Source organism: Narcine bancroftii, chromosome 7, assembly GCF_036971445.1.
Source record: "Narcine bancroftii isolate sNarBan1 chromosome 7, sNarBan1.hap1, whole genome shotgun sequence".
Taxonomy (NCBI): domain Eukaryota; kingdom Metazoa; phylum Chordata; class Chondrichthyes; order Torpediniformes; family Narcinidae; genus Narcine; species Narcine bancroftii.
The window spans coordinates 79,040,358-79,061,879 of NC_091475.1; the positions used below are offsets into that span (position 1 = coordinate 79,040,358).

Sequence of the window (21,522 nt, forward strand, 5' to 3'; positions counted from 1 at the left end):
GTTAAATTACTCTGCATGACAATTTTTTTTTAACATTTGCTTCCTGGAAATTAATTGGGGATTATAATAGTCAACTTCAAGCTAAACAAAGATATTTTTAGATCTGCTGTATCACGTAGGAAGGTAGAAGAACATTAAAAGAACTTTTATTGAATTTAGCATGTTTAATTACATAATAATGCTGACACATTGCATTAGTTCAACTGACCTAAAATGTTTTACCGCTGGTTTTCATTTGTACTCAGCATCTGATGCTTCTCCTGTCAGTGGCCAGCAATAGTCGGCCTGCATTGATGGACTCCAGTTGACTTGATACTGACTGCACCAAGATCAGCAAGGAAGAAGTCCAAATGTGAATAAAGAAAGTGGTTTTGTATACTTTTTTTAAAAAAAAAATTTGTTCACATTTTAGGTCACTTGAACTAACGCAATGTGTCAGCATTATTATGTAATTAAACATGCTAAATTCAATATCACTCAAAATACACACAAACCTTTCCCTCTTGAATGTACACAGTGGCATTTTCTCCCCTTTTTTCCCCCCTACCTTCCATCCCTCCTTCCCACCCCCCTCCAAACCCATTAAACATTCAACATATACAATACAATAAAACCATTAAACAATTGTGTCATCACACAATGAAAATAAACAAGAAAATAGTTTCATCTACTTTTACCCACTGGATCAGGTAATTTTGTCTTCTTCTCATTTTATCATTTTAGGGTGGAGGTGTAAGCCCTCTCTGTTGTGTTCCATGTACGGTTCCCAAATTTGTTCAAATAATGTGACTTAATTTTTAAATTATATGTTATTTTTTCCAATGGACTGTTTATTGTTTATTGTTAATCCATTTATTCATTTCTATGTACCATTGCTGTACTCTCAGGCTCTCTTCTGATTTCCAAGTTGACATTATACATTTTTTTGCTACAGCTTAGGCTATCATAATAAATCTTTTTTTGTGCTTCATCCAGTTTGAGGCCTAATTCTTTACTACTTATATTACTTAGAAGAAAGATTTCTGGATTTTTTGGTATGTTGCTTTTTGTGATTTTACTTAATACCTGATTTAGATCTTCCCAAAACTTTTCCACTTTCTCACATGCTCAAATTGCATGTACTGTTGTTCCCGTTTCCTTCTTACAGTGAAAACATATATCTGATAATGTTGGATCCCATTTATTTAACTTTTGGGGCATGATATATAGACTGTGTAACCAATTATATTCTATCATGTGTAACATCATGTTTATTATTTTTTTCATAGTTCCAGAGCATAATTTTTCCCATGTTTCATTTTTTATCTTTATGTTTAAATCTTTCTCCCACTTTTGTTTGGGTTTATAGCTTACTTCATCATTTTCCGTCTCTTGCAGCTTGATGTACATGTTTGTAATAAATCTTTTTATTATCGTTGTTTCATGGTTTTGTATACTTGAAGTAGACTTAAAATATGCCAGGAAATCACAAAAATAGGTTAGACCTAAAAAAGATATGTGATAGGAACATTTTAACGTGATTTTTGAAATCAACAGCATAAAATACACCCCAAAGTGTCCAGGAAGAAAAACCTTCGATGTCCAGTGTTATTGTTATCTCTCGTTTGAAATTAAGGTAGATGATCACAGTATAAAATTCTGATCTGTAGTCAAAATGTAGTTTGCTGGAGGAACTCAATGGGTCGAGCTGCATCAATGGGAGAAAAAGGTCACCATTTTGATCTGAACCCCTTGTGGGTCCTGTGTGGAATTGGTAATCCAGGTAGAGATGAGGCACCACTGGACAGAGGCAGTAGATTGGCAGATGACAGACAAAGGAAAACCAAGGAGCCAGGTGGAGGAACATGAGTCATATAGAAAGATGGAATTAGACACAAAGACTGCCAGTGCTGAGATCTGATAAGGCGATGATGCTGATGTAAGGAGATATTGGATTGAACTGAAAAGGGAGGGGGAAGAGGAGAGAGAGGAATAATTCAGTGGGGAGATGTGGATGGAGGGGGGTGGAACCAAAAACAGGAGGGGGTAAGAATGGGACAAAGAAGGGGAGGAGGAGAAGAGCAGAAAGGGTACAGAAGAGAGGGGACATTCTCATTGGGCTCAAGACTGCCCAGGGAGAATACAAGGTGTTGTTTCTTCTATTTAAGCTGGAGAAGGCTCAGGATGGGCAGGTCAAGGTGGGAAAGGAAATAAAAGATGAAATGGCATACAACTAGGAGCACAGGATTGCTATTGAAATCAGAGGGTATGTAGATACATTGGGGAATGATCTCCAAGATGGCATTTGGTCTCTCCATTGAGATGCAGGTTCAGGAACGTTCAGGTGAATCTTTCCTTCACATAGAAAGGCTGATCAGATATTGGTGAGGGACAAGGTGTAAGAGTAAGTGTTGCAAGGGAAGGAATCAGGAGTCATGAAGAGGTGGGCAGGTAGGGTTGAGTGGACAAGAGAGTAACGGAGAGAGCGATTCCCATGAAGGGTGAAAAGTGATAGATGTTATAGGTGGCAGGGTCTAGTTGAAGCTGGTGGCAATAGTGGTTGTCGATGTGCTGAATGCAGAGGTTGGTGGAATGACAGGTGTTTTGACAGGAGGATCCTATCCAAAGCAGCAGGTCCAAACAACATCCCTGGTTGGATGCTGAGGGAATATGCAGGACAGAAGACGGAGGTCCTAATGGACATCTTCAACATCTCACTGCAGCAGTCCACTCTCCCATCATCCTGGTGTCCAAGAAAGCGATGGTAACCAGACTAAATGACTACCACCAGTGAAATGCTTGGAGCGATAGATAATCAAAGGTTGAAATTATGGTGGTAGGTAGCCTTACCTGCTTCAGTCTTCTTAGGAAGATCAGTCGCTGTTGCGCCTTCCTGACAAGTGAGGGGATGCTGAGTGTCTACAATAGGTCACTAGTTAAAGAACTTTAACTAGTGCTCTCTACACTCTACTACGGAGTTGTTTATGTTTAGTGGAGGGTAGTTGTTCCTGAAGTCCATGATTATCTCCTTTGTCTTGTCCACAATGAGACTCAGGTTGTTACTCTCACACCATTTCATGAGATGGTATCCTGTAACTGGAAATTTATTTTAAATTATATTTATATGTATACATCTGATTATTCTGTAGTGTGTATCGTGTGTGCACCCACGCACCATGGTCTGGAGAGACATTGTTTTGTCTGGCTGTACATGTACAGGCACATGATTATAAACTTGAACTTGTTTAGGGGAGGGAGAATTCCTTGCCCAAAGGAGCAGTAGAGAATGCCTCGTTGGCTATATTTAAGACCAACTGGATAAATGTTTGCATGGTGGGGGAATTACAAGTTCTGGGGGGAAGGGTGGGTCAGTGAAGCTGAGTCCATGACCAGATCAACTACGATCTTATTGAATGGCGGAGCAGGCTCAATGAGCCTGATGGCCGACTCCTGCTCCTGTTTCTGATGTGTCCTTATTATTCCCACACAAGAAAATGCAGATGCTGGATTCTAGAGCAATTAAACATATTGGTGGAGGAACTTCGCAGGTTGAACAGCAGCAGTGGTGGGGGGAGGGGGTGCGAGGACAGTGTTGAAGTTTCAACATCCAGTCACGGTTCCTTTCCCCTCCACAGATGACACTTGATACCCTGAGTTCCTTCAGTAATTTTGTTTTTTGCTTTTTTCACTTCCTTCCAGCACTTGTCTGGCAGTGAGGTAATATGAGAATACTAAATAGTATCATGAATACGACAGCACATTTAATTATAGTCACAACCTGCAGGTTGACACAAAAGTTCATTTCATGCTGAATTATCCTAGTAGATTCCTTCATTATTCTTCAATGTCCTGTCAGTGCTGCAGATACACACCCAATGAATGGTGGTATAGTTAACATGCCCCCTTTTTGAATTATCTCCAAACTCAAACGTGCACAGGTTCATTCAGCTCCCTTACTGTTGGAACATAAGGAAAAACACAAGGAATTTGCAAAGCCCATTATTCCTCTACCAGCTCCTTTAGTTGAGCTCTCCAATTACAGTGAACTCTACACTCCTGCAATTTTCTTCTTCAATTTCCTTTTGTCAATTCCTGGTAAATCTGCTTCAATCGGATTCCAGATTTTCACAAAGCTATAGTTCTTACTGCCACATACTGCCCTGGTCTCCTGTAACTCAGATTAGAACATAGAACATAGTACGACAATGTGCTGACCTACAAACGAATGCCTCCCGTCCTCACACTCAAAGCCCTTGGTTTTTCTTGCATCCTTTTCAATGTCCGCAATGTACCAGTCCCCATCACCACATCCAGGAATTCATTCCAGGCACCCATTACTCTCTGTGCTAAAAACGGATCTCTGAAGTCTCCCTGAAACTTTCCTTCACTCACCTTAAACCAATGTCTACTGGTATTGCCAATGTTAACTCAGAAAAAGGTGCATGCTGGCCATCCATCTTATCTAAGCCCCTCATAATCTTATATACCTCTTTGAAGTCACCTCTCATCCTTCATCGCTCCATAAGACACATTCTCCAATCCAGACATCCTGTTAAATCTCCTCTTCACCCTCTCCAAAATATTTACATCTTTCCTGTAATGAGGTGATGAAAACTGAATGCAATACTCCTTGTGGTCTAACCAGAGCTGCAACATTACCCCATGGCTCTTGAATGCAATCATCCAATTAATGAAAGCTTTCTTAATCACTCTGTCTATGTGTGGTAACCTTCAGGGATCTATAGAGCTGGACCCAAAACTTCTCTGTTCCTCCATACTGTCATTAACCATGTACTCTGCCTTCATTTTTCATTCATTTTCAGAATGTGAGCATGGCGGGCAAGGCCATCATCCCTAAATGTCTTGGAGAAGGTGGGGGGGGGGGGGTGAGCTAATTTCTTGAAGAGCTGCCATATTGCGGAAGGTGCTGCAGGTGAGGGATCTTAGACCCAGTGATAATGAGCAGCAATATATTAAGTAGGCGTTCGGGGTGATGTGTGACTTGGAGGAGACCTTGTTGATGATGGCGCACGTACTTGCCTTTTCTGATGGTAGAGGTCACGGGTTTAGGAATAGCCTGGGCAAATAACTATGTGCATTTTGTAGAGGGAGCGCTGCTTCCAAGAGCTTTATCCTTTATGCAGCTCTGTGGGATTCACATTCTCTACTTCCTGATCCTTTGTCGTTCCACCTGATCCACCTTAAAGAGGAGTAAGAGACAGAACGGTGGAGGGTGGGTATTCCAGAGAGTTCTGAAGTGAAACGCTGGAGGACAAACTGTAAACGAAAGGATCAAAGAATGCTCAAGATGTTCCGACGGAGGAATGCTGAGATAACTGTGGGGCCAAAGAAGGCCATGACCCCAATCCCTTGTTCAGCCCAGCCTCAATGTCAGCGCTGGCTCCCACCCATGAGGAAAGTTGCCCCAGTCCTCAATTGTTGGCTCTTCACTCAACACTTTGCAGCAAGATTGAAGTGAGTCTGCTAGTAAACAGTCAGCAGAATATGCTTCATGGTCTCCAAGAATGTTATTAGACGTAGCTTGGTAACAGGTCCTTCTGGCCCATGAGCTTGCACTGCCCAATTACACCCAAATAACTTAACCCTGCACATCTTGGGAACTTGGGAGGAAACCAGAGAACCCAGGGAAAACCCACACAGACACAGGGAGAACATACAAAGTCAAGTTTATTGTTTCTTCTTTGGCTTGGCTTCGCGGATGAAGATTTATGGAGGGGTAATGTCCACGTCAGCTGCAGGCTCGTTTGTGGCTGACAAGTCCGATGCGGGACAGGCAGACAAGGTTGCAGCGGTTGCAAGGCAAAATTAGTTGGTTGGGGTTGGGTGTTGGGTTTTTCCTCCTTTGTCTTTTGACAGTGAGGTGGGCTCTGCGGTCTTCTTCAAAGGAGGTTGCTGCCCGCCGAACTGTGAGGCGCCAAGATGCATGGTTTGAGGCGATATCAGCCCACTGGCGATGGTCAGTGTGGCAGGCACCAAGAGCTTTCTTTAGGCAGTCCTTGTACCTCTTCTTTGGTGCACCTCTGTCTCGGTGGCCAGTGGAGAGCTCGCCATATAACACGATCTTGGGAAGGCGATGGTCCTCCATTCTGGAGATGTGACCTACCCAGCGCAGTTTGATCTTTGTACAACCCAACGAAACAACGTTCCTTGGTGGAAAACATGCAGACACACAACCAGACATAACACACATACAGGCAAACAATACATATGCAGGACAAGTAGTTCCTCTATACAAATAAATTAATCAATTTTTTTTCATGAATATTAGAGTCTTGGGTGGGTAGTTCACCTTTGGTCGTTCAGCATTCTCTTTGCCTGTGGGAAGAAGCTGTTCCTCAGCTGGCTTTAATACTCCTGTATCTCTTTCCTGATGGGAGCAGCTGTGTCCAGAGTTGGATGGGTCCTCAATGATTTTCACACCCTTGTCAGACGATTCTGGTAGATCAGGTTGATGGGGACATCCTCACTGCCACTCTTACAGTCCTGTGGATTGACCTCTGATCCATTTCTCTGCAGCAATTGTACCACACTATGATGCAGCCAGCCAGCATGCTCTTGATAGAGCTCATATACAAGGTTAACATTATGGTGGCTGGTAGCCTTGCATACTTCAGTTTTCTCAGGTGTGACAGATTATGTTATGTTTTATATTGTATATAGATATGTTTTAAAAGAGATAAATTGTGGCAGTTTTTTTTAGTGTAGGTCACATACAAACACTTCAAAACAGATCTCATTTAAAATGCTGGAGCTCTGCTCAAGCCAGACAGTCTGCACTCTGAGTGCCTTTGCAAAAACTTTAAAGAATGCCTATAAGGACTTCACAAGTAAGTGTTAATTGGACGTGCTGCGGAGTAATGGATTATTGTTTTGGAAAGCAAACTCGAAAGATTAGGACTGGAGCCACAGTCTGTCTGAGTGCAATTTGCTGTTCTAGGAAGGTCATGTGGTTTTGTAAGCAAAGAGAGTCAAACAGGCTTTTCTCTGAGTGTGAGAGAGAAAGTTCAGTTCTACAGTTCAGCAGCAGCAGCTGGGACTGGAACAGGACAAGCTGGCAAACTTGTATAAAAAAACCCATTTTGAAGATGGATTGTGAGTGCTGAGTTCAGCCTGTTCAAAGCACTTGTGGTCCATACAAGAGGAGATGGCTGGCTGTATAATGTTTCACTTGAAATAAGGGAAATAAAAGGAACTCTGTGATGACCTGAAAGAAAGAGGTTATCATCTGGAAAACCCTGATGGGACAAGTTTCTTTGGCAAGACACTGAAGTGGCTGATCAGAAGGAATAAGTTGTGGGTGTCCAACAAGCAACAAATCTATCTCTGAAAACCGACAAGTGGTAACCATTTACCTTCCAAGCACCAAAACCTGGTTAAATTCTGTGCACAGTATAAGAACTGCCTGCAGCCAGTGAACTTGGATGAGAAGTGAGATTGGACTATAAATCAAATAAATTTTCTGAATTTATACACACATTACATACACGTGCACTTAGAATTAGAAGGAAGTTAAGTTAGGTTAAGTTAAATGGTAATAAGTTAAAGTTTGAACCTGTTTTCATGTTTAAAGATAATTAAAAGCAACTTTTGTTTAAGTAACCATTTGTCTTGGTGGGTTTCTTTTGATGGGTTTTGGGATCTGTCCTGGGTAAACTTATACCTCTCACTTTGTTCGTTTTAGATTGGTCACAGTGTTTGAGCTACCGAAAGGAAATAGACATCCACACCGAGAGCAGCTCAGTTTATACAAATGTTTATTACAAATTCAAAAGCTGATTTCAAAACTACAATATGCAAGCCCTTCCCAATTATACTTATCAACGCCTGGACTGGTCCCAACTGCCGAAGCGAGGCAATGACTGCACACTTGTAGTAGGTTGTCAGGGCGCCAGTAGCAGCTTCTCCACCTCCCCTGACCAGGACATTAGCTGGACTCTAGAAGTTCTTCTTCTTGCTGAGAGACGTTTCCACCCCTCAGAGAGTCTCCACTTCAGCAGTGGGACCATGGCTTATATTTCCCAAAAAATTGTTTACTCATAGCTTATCTCTTTGAATAAATGATTTAATTATCTTCAAGGTCTCCTGACAGTCTGCGACCAACAAAAGGCCACTGCATCTCCCCAGAGATGCCTCATGGTGTAAATTAGAACTGAACCCCTGGGCCCCATGGTGGAATTTAGATTATGTCTTCTGATGCAACTGTATCCCTTCTTGCATAAGCTGGTCAAAATCCTCCATTACAGGGTCCTCTGGGCTCATAACACAGGAATTGCAGTAAATGTTGTGCCTTCCTGACAAGTGAGGAAATGTTGAGTGTCCACGATAAATCACGAGTTAAGTGAACTCCAAGGAACTTGGTGCTCTCCACTACAGATTTATTGATGAGTAGTGGAGGGTGGCACTCCTAAAGTTTCTTGCCATGTTGAGTCTCACATTGTTACTCTTGCACCATTTCATGGGATTTTTCTCCTCTTCTCTTGCACTTCTCTGTTGTTGCTCAAGTCAAGTCACCTTTATATTTACATTTCAATTTATATTGATTAGATTTTAATATGTATATTTAACTTTTTTAAAAAAAATTCTTTCTTTTTTTAATGGCTCTCCTTAGGAGAGTTGGCTGAAGGGGGGGGGTGGAATCTTTTCTTTTTTTTCTATACATTCCTGTGGAATGGTCGTTCAGGTGGCAACGCTGAAAGCGCAGGGCTGGCCATCTGAAACGGATAGCTTCACGGGAGGTGACTCAGAGCGCACTCTAGTTCCTGTCCCTTTGGGCTGTCAGGGTTGGGATGGCTGGCTGTCAGAGCTGGGCAGCCGGCGCGGGCTGTCAGCACGGAGACGTCCCCACACTGATCCCACTGCCCCGCTCTCTTCCCACAGTCCTAAATCTGGAGTGGCCGGCCTGACATCCTACGCCGGGGGGCAGGGGCAGCTGCGAGGGGGGCTGTCAGGCACTCGCCAGCTGATTGTCATCTCCTTAGCAGCTGCTTTTAGGCGGCTGCATTCAGGTGCAAGGGGGTATCTCAGTGCTCCGGCGATTATTCCTCCTGGAGGAGGGCTACAAAGTTCGCCTCACATGCATCTCCTAGGGGCCTCCCGACAGCCGCATATGGGCATAATATGTGGCTTTACATCGGGGGATTTGGCCACCTGAAGGTGCCTAAAGTTTATTGCCTTTAGCCTGCTGATTTCACTGTCTTCTGCAGGGTCTTGCGGTCCAAGGAGGTACAGCTTCCAAACCAGACAGTGAGGTACCACCCCGTCCACAGCGCTGCCCTGCCCACAGTGTAGCCCCTCCCACAGTGCCCCGCCTCCCTCAGCACCATCCCTTCCACAGCATCACCTTACCAGCAGTACTCACCCCACCCACAGTGCCCCGCCTCCCACGATGTGGCCCCACCAACAGCACTGCCCCACCCGCAGTACTCACCCTGCCCACAGTGTAGCCCTGCCCAAAGTGCCCCACCTTCCACAGTGCCACCCTGCCCACAGTGTCACCCCTCCTGCAGAACTCACTTTTTTTGTAAAAATAGACTTTATTTACACATGTACATCATTGCACAAATATACTAGAGTCACCAAACAATTACTATACACAAACACACAAGACAACTATCCAGTTATATTAAAATATTGCCATCCCTATCAAGGATGACGTACACATCCCACAGTGCCCAGCACTCCCAAAACTCCTCCATAGCTCCCGTGGACAGTGCGTGCTCCTTCTCCAAAGACACCTGGCCGCGAATGTACCCTGGAAGATGTCCAGTGCTTCATTGCTGGGTGAATCCTGAACCGCTCGCTTCCATGAGCCACGGATGGACAGTTTGGCCAGGCCCAGGAGCAAAGTGATCAGGACATCTCCCCTCCTTCCTGTCCCCCTTCCTCACTGGATAAAGATAAAGAGGGTAGGGCTAAAATGCAACCAGAATGCGAGGAGTAGCCTCTTCAGAAAAGCAAAGAGGGGCTACAACCTTGCACATCCAATGTACACGTGGTACACGGTCTCCTCCTGCCCGCAAAAGTAGCACGCAGCTGGGAGATCCGTGTACCAACCCAAAATGTTTGTTGCAAGATTGTTGCAAGTTTGTAATAGCCTCCATGCCAGGTCTCCGATGTACAAGGGGTGAATCCCTGCACTGCGGATACTGTTGACTGGCAGGTGGTAATGCCAGGCTCCATGGCATGTCTGAGTGGTGGACCAGGGCAAGCAAGTGGAAGGTGTGGATCAGCAACCTGTAAAATAACTTCCTCCCCGCTTCCCAGAATGGCACAGTGGGTGTTGAGGAGAGACGGCTCAGGTTGTATGGGGCAGGATCCCGGGTGAGATGCTGGGGCCTGGGTCCAAATGTGTGTGTGTGTGTGTGTGTGTGTGTGTGTGTGTGTGTGTGTGTGTGTGTGTGTGTGTGTGTGTGTGTGTGTGGTGGGGGGATATCATCTAGGCCAGAGGCAACAATGTTCCAGCTTTTCAGTAAGGCCTGGTAATAACTGGGCAACCTCTCGCCGGGGTTAGCCATGTGCCCTCATGAAGGCAGCAGCCTCATTGGAGAAAATATGTGGCCAGCACGTGCCACCTGGGAAGCTGCTCAGCAGACAGGAATCTCTGCAGTGTCCTAATGTGGAGGCCGCCAGCTGTGTACTCATGCACACCAGCGACTGTCCACCCTCTGCCGCAGAGACCCAGTGTTTCCCTGTTGCCCCAGAAGAAGTCCACCAGCTTCCTCTGAATGCTCGTGGCAAAGGCAGCGGGTGGGACCAAAGTGGCCAACTGGTACCAGAACATGGAGGCCACCAGCAGGTTGATGACCACCACCCTGCCTCGGTAAGAAAGCACCCCAAGGAGGTCAGACCAGCGTCCCAGCCAGGCAGCGATTTTCGCTTCCAGATCCTCCCAAGTCTGGTCTCCCCGATTGGACTCAGGTGGACCCCCAAGTAGAAGAGATCCGTGCTGCTCCACGTGAAAGGCTGCGTCTCCTCTGGCCGGGAGTCAACCTGCCACTGACCCACCAAAAGACCGGAACATTTAGCCCAATTGATCCTGGCAGAGGATGCAGCAGAGAAGACCTGCTGGCACTCCTGCGTCCTCCGCAGGTCAACGGGGTCGGTCCCCGTCAGCGTGGGCCGAGAGGACGTTCTTTATGTCCGGCTCATGTCGAACCATCCCTGTCAACCTCTCAAGAAGAAGTCCCAGGAATGGATCCACGCAGATGGCGTCCAACTGGCCGGACATGGGGCATCCCTGACATACTCCCCTGTCAAAGAGCACTGAGATACCCCCCCCCCCCCCGCACCTGAATGCAGCCGCCTGAAAGCAGCTGCTTAGGGGGATGACAATCAGCTGGCGAGCGCCTGACAGCCCCCCTCGCAGCTGCCCCTGCCCCCCGGCGTAGGATGTCAGGCCGGCCACTCCAGATTTAGGACTGTGGGAAGAGAGCGGGGCGGTGGGATCAGTGTGGGGACGTCTCCGTGCTGACAGCCCGCGCCGGCTGCCCAGCTCTGACAGCCAGCCATCCCAACCCTGACAGCCCGAAGGGACAGGAGTGAGTGCGCTCTGAAGCACGATCCCTTTCAGAGGGCCAGCGCTGCGCTTTCAGCGTCGCCACCTGAACGAGGCCCTTTGACGAGGCACATCTCGAAATAGGCGCGGGCTCAGGGACGGAAGACTCCGTCCTCACTCACCCCGCCCCCAGTGCTCCCCTATAAGGGCGTGCAGGTGAACCGACAGTGTGCGTGTGTTGGCATCATGCTGGGTTGCCATGCTGCGGTGGGGCTGCTCGCCCTGTGCCTGCCTCTGGCCGCGGCGCTGTCCGATGGCGCGCCCCTCGGTGCCTGCTCCAAAATGACCCCGTTCCACAATGGGGTCAGCGGCCAAACTGGCCCTTCGCCGCACAAGCTCAACGTCACCAGGCTCAACGGCTCGGTGCAAGGTCGGTGGGAAAGCGGCATCGTGTCGGAGTCGGACGGGGGGTGGGGGGAATGGAGCGGGATCGGACGGGGGGGAGGAGGAATGGAGCGGGGTCGGACGGGTGGACTGGGGGGTAGAGGAGTGGGGTTGAGGGGTGTATGGAGCAGCGGGGTCCGTAGCTCCTGCCTGCTGTCCTTGACAAAGGGGGCAAGCCCGCATTTTGGTTCTGATTCTTTGCTGAGTTTCTCTTGCATTTTTCTGCATTAAACTGAAGTCCTTTTGTCTGTCATTCCTGGTTTCACCTTTGTGCACATCCGATGTTCTGCATCTTATGGACACTGGAAATTCACTGATGGAGGGGTTAATGAACTTGATATTTTGAGTAATGGCTCAGCCCAGTCCCTGAGACCTTTTCGACCCATCCATGCTATGGGTTTGAATCCACTATCACCTGTGTGAGCTTCCGCAGGTGTTCTGGTTTCCTCCAAGTACATGCAGCTTGTTTCTGTGATGTATTTCTAAATTAAAATTCATCCCTCAGACATTTCTTTAGACAGACTCTGGGCAAATCGGTGTGGAGTTTATTGCCCAAGGTGGATGCTTGAGCTGTATTTAAGGCTGAGATTGATAGATTCATGATTAGCCAGGGCATCCGAAGGTTTTGGGGAGAAGGCTGGGAGTGGTTAAAGTGGATCAGGTCATGATTGAATGGCAAGGCTCATATTTCTGCTGGTACATCTTATGATCTGACCTGATGCAGAAAGCCAACTTTGCTCCTTGCAACTGCCTGCCTGCAGGTTTTGTTATTTTAAGAAGAAATTGCATTTTAAAACAAAACCACCTTGTCTTTTACAGTGACAATAATGGGACCAGATTACAGAGGCCTTCTCCTCCAAGCCAAGAAACCAGGTGACAGTGTCTCATTCGGTAACTGGAGTATTCCTCCAAGCAATACCAAAACCATTGCGGTATGAACGATTTTTTCTCTGTGCTGCCTGTTTAACACCATTAATAATGAACATTTTCTATGAAGACAAGGGATTCTTGGTGTAGATTTGATACATCGATACTTGATTTTTCATCCTCTCCACCCTCCCTTTGAATATAGAAAGTGGATAGCCATGCTCAATGATTGTTATTGTAGGACAGAGTTTAGATTCTTTGGGGTTTTTTTGTGATATTTAGAAAAAATGTAGCAGAGTTGTCAAAAGCCTGGTGTGTGGTGATATGAATATGCAACTGCCCACTGGTGACTCACTCTCTGATAACTCCTGCCCTTGTGACCCTGGAATTAAGGTCGACCTCCCTCTCCCTGTCCTCAGTCGAACACTTGGGTTAGGGTTAGGGTTACAAGTCTAAACATAGAAACATAGAAGATAGGAGCAGGAGTAGGTCATTCGGCCCTTCGTGCCTGCTCCGCCATTCAATGAGATCATGGCTGATCTTAAAGTTCAGTACCCCGTCCCCACCTTCTCTCCATAACTCCTAATTCCCTTTTTCTGAAGAAATATATCTAATTTCCTCTTAAATCTATTCAATGAACCTGCCTCTACTGCTCTCTGTGGCAATGAATTCCATAGATTCACCACCCTCTGGGTAAAGAAATTCCTCCTCATCTCGGTCCTAAATGGTTTGCCTATTATCCTCGAATCATGGCCCCGGGTTCTGGACTCCCCCACCATTGGAAACATCCCTTCAAATGAGTAAGCCCCTCATTACTCATGCTACATCTTTGGAGTTATTGATAGAGCCTATCAATTTATTATACTTTAAATTTCCCACACGGGATGGACAAACTGTTGCAATCTGACAGACTATACCGTGACCCACATAGAACATACAGGAACATACACTTCCTGAATGTCATTGATGAGTACTCCAAGTTCCCTTTTGCCACCCCCTGTCCCACCATCATAAAGGCGCTCCGCAGCATATTTACCCTCTACGGGTACCCGAGTTACATCCACATTGATCGGGGGACCTCTTTTGTGTGTGATGAATTGTGGCAGTACCTGCTGGCTAGAGGCATTGCCACTAGTAGGAAGACCAGATACAATCCCCAGAGGAACGGCCAGGAAGAAGGGAAAACACCACAGTTTGGAAAGCTGTCCTTCTGGCTCTTAAATCAAAAGGCCTGGCAGTGTCCCATTGGCAGGACATCCTTCCGGAAGCACTCTGTGCCATCCTATCTCTGTTATGCACCGCTACCAACACAACCCCACATGAACGCATGTTTTCCATCCCCAGGAAGTCAGCGACTGGAACCACACTGTCTCTCAACACCCAGGACCCGTCCTCCTGCAGAAACATGCAAGGGGTCACAAGACCAACTCATTGGTCAAAGATGTGAACTCCTGCACACCAACCCTCAGTATGCCTTCATGGTGTCCCTGGACAGCCATGAGGACAAGGTCCCCATCCTGGACCTGCTGTAGACTCCTGCCCACTCCCCACCCCCTTCAACCCAGGTCCTACCTACACCTATACTGCCCCCGTCAGGGACTCGGTGCAGTTCAGCAACCCATCCCCACCCACCACTCCATACTCCCCAGACCCTGCCCCAGCTTCTCTGATCACCACAACAGCCCCCAAGTACAACCAAACCCCACCTCCAATGGATCCAGCCCTCCCTCCCCAGCCTCTACAACTGACAATGGAGCCAACCATTGTACCAACAGTGGAACTGTGCTGGTCACAGAGGCAAAGGAGACCACCTGCCCGACTGAGCCTTTAGGACTTTTAACCCAGCGGGGTTTTGTTTTAAACGAGGGGGTGATTGCGGTAATACGAATATGTAACTGCCGATGGATAGCTGGCCCATCCCCCACTGGTGACTCACTCCCTGGTAACTCCTCCCCTTGTGACCCTGGAATAAAGGTCGGCCTTCCTCTCCCTGTCCTCAGTCGAGCACTTAGAATCGGGCCAGCTACAAGTCTAAAGTGTAATAAAGTCCATTGTTCCTCACTTTACGGCTTTGGAGTCATTGATAGAGCGTATCATGGTGGAAGAAGTAATGTTTTGTTGCTGTTTAGGTTGGTCATGTTCTGAACGGTGCGAGGGAATGAAACACCATATCCACAGAATCTAGAACTCTTGAGGGAGATTCAAACAACTGAACTGAATTTGAGTATTAAACATTTAAGATTGTTGCAGGACAGGATGAGAGTTTAATGCAATGGTGTAATGTATAATTGAGGTTACTTGAATAATCAAACACTTTCATTATCCTTCCCTTTCACCCCATTTCCCTGTTCCTTTGAGGGATGTCTAGTTCTGCTTGACACTTGAAAAAGCTATTTTTGGTTGAAGAGCAAGAACTATTGGTCAATTCTGAGGGAATTTGAGCATTATACAATCCACTGCTCTTAGCTTGTGTTGCAAAGGTTGTCCTTCAAGAACAGTTGTGGGTATTTGATGATGCCTCATCTGGAAACACATCTCCAGTTTTGGTCTCCTTAAAATAGTGGTTCTCAAACTTTTTTCCCCCTACTCAGCACTTTAAGTAATCCCTTAACCATAGAGCACCTATGGGATTACTAAAGGAGGTATGTGGTGGAGGAGGTTAGGGGAGGGTGAGAATCACTGGCGAATCGAATTCTGGGAAGAGAATTATAGTAAAAAGGTACAGTGGTTGATTTCACAATTTGTTTTCCCTCTCATCCTTTCAATATTGCTGCATTTTCTTAAAGTTGTTTTAAAAATTCATAATTCACCAACATTTATACAAAGACCTGTGTGACACCTGGTACAAAGTCTAATTGAAATTTCTGGCATTTTATCACCATCCTGAAGGCCAGTGCAGTGTGCCAGCCATTGGGAAGTGTTGATAATGTGAGGTGACTTATAAATAACCCATGGACCTGTAGTTTTCTTGAGGGAGGCTCTAATCTGGCAGATCTCATCCCTTGCATGAAAAATCTCCTTTCCAATGGAACAGAGATCCTTCAGCTGCTCCTCGTAAAAAGTTGTGCAGTCTCGTGAGGACTCTAGAGCGGTTCATGACTGTCTCCATTATGGGGAAGCCTGCATTGCAGTTAAAGGTGCAGTTAAAGGAGCAGAAGCAGGCCATTACAGATTGACCAATACCCTCACCACCACTTCTATCTACCTCCCCTTGCCCCATAATTGGTGTCACTAGTGCTACAAGACCTCCTGCAATCAAATGTGGTCATTGGCTGAAGTTGTGCTATGGGATGGCCCCTAATTTAATGAATATTTCTGGTCACATTTTTTTTTCTCCCTAACAATTTCCTTGCTCTTGTAAACAATGAGGTCAGCAGATTGGTGCAGTGGTACTATAGCTGCTTGGATGCTACAGTAAATGGGGGATCATGTCTTGTCTACCTGGCCCAGTGGACTGGTGATCACCACAACAGCATTAATTACTTCATTTCAGTGAGGGGAAAAATAAGAGGTGGGGTATGAGCAGGTAAAGTTCTGGGGAGTGGAAGCTGAATGAGATGACTTCCATTAAGGCCTATGAGTAAGCGTGTAATAAACGTGAATGTGAACCATGGTATGGAAGTGTAGTCTGGATGTTGCTGCAGTGGGAAGGGAAGGTAAAAACATTGGAAGCCGAGGATAATCTATTTGACCACTGGTCTTCCTCCAGGGAGGTAGTGCATCCCATGTCACCTGAATTTGGCTTGAATTGAAATGGAATCATAATTTATCCCACTTAGCCTGCTCCATTTAATGATTGTGATTTGTCTTCTTTTTGGGTGCCGTTTTCTTGTCCCATCACCACTTCATAAGTTAAAGGAGCAGAAACAGGCCATTAGGCCCATTGAGTCTGTTCCATGACTGTACATTGAGCAGAATTATGCTCACACCTAGTTCCAATTTTCAGCCTTTATCCCCCTCTCCCTGGATACCCTTACTAATAAGATACCATCCCCTGATTCCTCCATGACCTGAAAATTACCAGTCTCAATTTGAACGCAATCATTGTTTGAGTCACCACAGCCCTCTTGGCCAGAGTTTCAATGGCTTGCCATCCTTTAAACACAGTTATCTTCGTTTGGTATCAAATGCACCCTTCACTGGGTGAAGCATCTCTCCTGTGAGTACCCTTTTGAGCACTTGCAATATTGTAGATTTCAGTGAGGTTTCCATTCTTTAAACTCAGAAAGAGGCTGAGCCTGTTTGGTCTTCTGTGTGATGGAGTGCCCCCAGAACACAAGTACATCCGGAGAGTCTTTGCTTTGTTCATTATAAGTTCACCCTTTTTATTGGTAGGAAACTAAAATTGTGTATGGACTCCAAGGTGCCTCAGAAATTTCATCAACCGACCCATTAGTGTGGCCTCTCAAGAGGTTGTACAATTGCAGTATGACCTTTTTACTCTAATCACATTTTCTTTGGGGTTAAATGTTTTGAGCTGAAATGTTTCCTAATGAGGAAACATCAACATGCTTTTTTTTCTGATGTATTAACTTTCACTTGCATTACCAGTGTTTCAACAAGGAAAACAGTGCAATCACTCATTCAAACACTAATCCGAAAAACAGAAATGTTGTCTACACATGGAATCCACCACCCTCAAAGGATTGTGTCAAAGTTGAGTTCGTGTAAGTATGCTGCAACTGGTTGAACCTGCTTTATTAAACCAAATAGTGGCCAATTAACTTTGAGCAGGTATCCAGAGATCTCGCTGATTCTTTAGCAGAGGAATATCCTCTGGAAATATGACAGGCCTCTGGCTGACCAACCTGGCCCAGCTGACTAGCAAATTGACTAATACCCTCCCCACCACTTCTATCTACCTCCTCTTGCCCCAAAATTGGTGTCACTAGTGCTGCATGACCTCCTGCAATCAAATGTGGTCATTGGCTGAAAGCTGGGATGGCCCCTAATTTAATGAATATTTCTTGTCACATTTTTCTTTCTCCCCAACAATTTTCTTGCAGTTACTGTCTCTTTCTTGCTCGTGTAAACAATGAGGGCAGCAGATTGGTGCAGTGGTATTATAGCTACTTGACTACTGCTGTAAATGGGGGATCATGAGTGGATTTTGTACATTCTTCCTGTGGGTTTTGTCTTGGACTTGGATCCCACAGCCCAGAGACATTAGTGCTGGAAGCTTAACTGCCCCTCATGGGGTGGGGTGGGGGGGGGAAGTAGATGGCATAGCAAAGTTGTTACGCAGAAATGGGACTGACGGGATTTCTTATGAGGTCTAGTATTATGGGTCCAAGCCTCCTCCATTGTCAGAAAATAGGAAATATTTTGGAGAACCCTTCATATTCAGAGAGGAGCAAGTCTTGCTGTACATGGATGTCACAATTCCTTGCCAAGAGCTGAGCAGCCACCCAAAGAAAGAGGCTGTTTTGAGAGGGAAGAGCAAATCCACCTAAGGTATACAATCGGGAGAGAAGCATCGCTTCTTGCAGTTGATGTTTTAATTGGGTCTAAACTCTGGTATCCTAAGGTGCAAGGCAACTGGAGATGGTGATTGGAGGAAGGAAAAAATGGTCACAGGAGTTTTATCAACCAACCTATTAGTGTTTCTAAAATTACAAGAATTCCAGTCTCTTGCTCTGAGTAGGGGAATCAAGAACCAGAGGACATTGGTTTAAGGGGACGGAGGAATTTAATAGGGTCCTAAAAGGGTCATTTAAAAAAAAACTCTGATGTTGTAGGGCTTATGGAACGAGCTTCTGGAGTAGGTAGTTGAGTTTGATACGATTACCATTGTTTAAGAAAGGTTTAAAGGGACACATGAATATGATGGGTTTAAGGTGGATGTAGGCCAGATGCAGGCAGATGAGACTCAAGTGAGTGGGGCATTTTCTGCCAGACCAATGGGCCTGTTTTTGTGCTCTTGGGGGGGGGGGGGGCACGGGGAGAGAAAGAGGAAAGAGAGAATGTACACTATAATATAAATCTAGTAAGGATTTCTCAAGTCCACTGGCAAACTTCTTAGTGGGTCTTTTTTCTGAAGGGGGAGACATTTAACACATTTCATCCTCGGTTGAGCTTGGAGGGTGGCGTTGGCTGAGTTTGTATTTTGGAATGCAATATTGTCCCATTTAATATTTGCTGGGGGGGGGGGGAAGAGTTGGGGAGAAATTGCCTGCTGAGGTGAGTCAGATCTTGGTGATACATTGTTCCTGTTTTTTTTTATAACAGCTTCTCTCTTCTCTGGTTGGGCTATGTTCACCCTTGGTGCAATGCTATGGAGAAGGATGGAGTTATTCAGAGATCATGTATAATAATTATCTAATGCTTTCTTTTCCAGAGCAACTGTGGCCCAGAGCAGAGAAATTTACTGGGTTAATTTAAAATCTGATGAAATGGGTAAGTAAACATTCAACATCACTAAGCAAATTTTTTTAAGATGAAGAATTTTTATAAGGTACTTTCTTCTGTAGCTGTGTCTTCGATTTCTTCACATTTGTAGTCATTGTTCAGAAACCTGTAAAAACTATTTTTAACCACTTTCACAACTTTCGGGCATTAATTAGTTCAACTAGGAAGAGGTGGAACTGCACGTCTTCTTTCTACGCCATCTTGCCATGCCCTGGGTGAGGGAACAATAATACTCTTTTACTGCTCTGTTGGATCCCCTATTTCTGGCTGATTCCTTGTGTGATTGAAGACTGGGAGCACTCAACTTGTGTGCAGTAGTCTTTGCCTGTGGCATTTCTGCTACAGAAATTCTGTGAATGCCTGATTCATTAATGCAAACCTTTCATGGGTTAATTTAACTTCAACTGGCATTGAGATATCAAATTTCAAGTGCATTTCCACATCTGCTTTAAAGAAAGTGCTTTTCAATGTTGAACGTAGAATCAAGTGTTTTGTAAAAATGCTGCAAGAGTCCACTTTATTCTTGCTACTTGAGGTTTCATTTTCTGCAAATACAAAAGGCTTTGTCACTGAGACTTGATCAAGAGTTAAAAGATGTGGGGAGGAAGAGGGAAATTATCAGTCTGAAACATTGAACTGTTCTGCCGTCCAAGTGCTGCTTTCAGTACATTAAACCAGATTGGCATAAAAATCTACAGTACCTTCAGCCCATGGTGCTGTGCCAACTCATTAATCTATTCTACCGATTACCTCAAATCTCCCTCCCACGTAACCTTCTAATTTTAGTTCCATGTGCCTATTTCATAGCATCTTTTGCCCTATTGTCCACTGTTGCTGGCAGTGCATTCCATGCACCCACTACACTCTGGTGAAGAACTTGCTTCTTGCTTCCCTCACCCCTGTACTTACAAGCATCTTAAATCTATGCCCCCTTGTGTTTTCAGACCTGGGATTGACTGCAGAACCATCCTTTGTGGCTATTGGCACTCTGGTGAACTCTCCATGTGCTGAAGGGAATTGCTACTGTATTGCAGCTCTTGTTTGATCTAAAGGAATACCAATTGTATGTGATCCCTGGTGTACCCTCCCTTATGATGTACAAGTGGCTGGAAGGTTTGCTTTCCCATTCCTTTAGAACAGAAGATCCCTCCTTTGCCTGATGGTGAGCTGTGCATTGGAGACTTAACCCATCAAAGTTATTTTGAGTACTGCGTCTATCAAAGACAGATAGTAATAGGGTGCTAGGTGAGTGCTACACTCTTGCGAGGTTAAATCAAATTCTCTTCTATTTCCTTGGCCAGAAATTAAAGAGAAAGTTGTGGTGCACTGTTAGGCAGAATCAGACCCACACAAGGTAAAGACTGTACAATGGGCTTTAATCTACAAAGACTTCCACAGAGCCAGGCTGGCTGTAGCTGCAGCAACTCTGAGTGAGGCCTTGGGAGGCCGGCACAGGCTTATATCCCGGAGGATGATTAACACCTGCCCGGGTGGGGCTTGATCCATTCAGGCTGACTGATTGACAGCCAGTGAGGTGTTGTCCTGTCCCCTTACACTCCTGCAGGTTGCAGGTACAGAGGTCACCCTCTGCAGTAGGCCAGTGGTACACACCTGCAGGTACAGAGGTTGCCCCCTACAGTAGGCTGGTGGTATACTCCTGCAGGTACAAAGGTTGCCCTCTGCAGTAGGCCGGTTGTACACTCCTGCAGGTACAGAGGTGCCCCCTACAGTAGGCTGGTGGTACACTCCTGCAGGTACAGAGGTTGCCCCTGCAGCAGGCTGGTGGTGTACCACCACAAAAGTTCTCCCAGAATTTGTCCTCCAAAATTTAAAGTACTTTTTCTGGTCATTCTTGACCAGTTCTTTATGGAAGCCTTGTATGGTGGTTATTTCTCTGCATGCTTCATTTCTCCAGGCTGCAAATTTATTGGCTCTTGAATTCAGCTACAGTCAGATCATGTAGGAAGAATGTGGTTTCTTCTCTCATTCCCCCTAAACTGGTTTCCTATTTTTCAGAGATTGCTTGTTCTGGTGTTATGACGATCATGTCTAGATTTGCTGTGATGGTGATGTGGCCTTTAGCATGGTTGGCTGCATTTTGAAGAGAGGCAAACACAGATCAAAGCATTTGACTACAACTCTGCAATTGAAGGAATAATGAATTTTGAATATTTAAAATTTGACTATTGTTGTAATGTAAATATGCAGAATTTTGTTTGCAATCAAATAAAATGTTCTTTGCTTTCACCATTGTCACAGGAGCCACATTTAAAAGTTTCTTGAAGGATCTGGTGGTTTAGGAACACAAC

The 21,522-nt window shown here is 45.5% G+C and overlaps 1 protein-coding gene across 3 annotated transcripts in view; it reads left to right on the forward strand.

The window, feature by feature from the left end:
- The first annotated feature begins 11,696 nt into the window (after positions 1–11,696).
- The window catches only part of LOC138739052 (putative defense protein), a 33,621-nt gene continuing 23,795 nt past the window's right edge, over positions 11,697–21,522 (forward strand). The window contains exons 1-5 of one of the 3 annotated variants that reach the window (XM_069890451.1): positions 11,697–11,924; positions 12,758–12,870; positions 17,357–17,472; positions 19,143–19,201; positions 20,158–21,223. In XM_069890451.1, coding sequence (XP_069746552.1) covers positions 11,741–11,924; positions 12,758–12,870; positions 17,357–17,472; positions 19,143–19,201; positions 20,158–20,258 — 573 coding nt within the window. In that variant the 5' untranslated portion in view covers positions 11,697–11,740 and the 3' untranslated portion in view covers positions 20,259–21,223. The other 2 variants (XM_069890452.1, XM_069890453.1) reach the window with 2 other exon arrangements.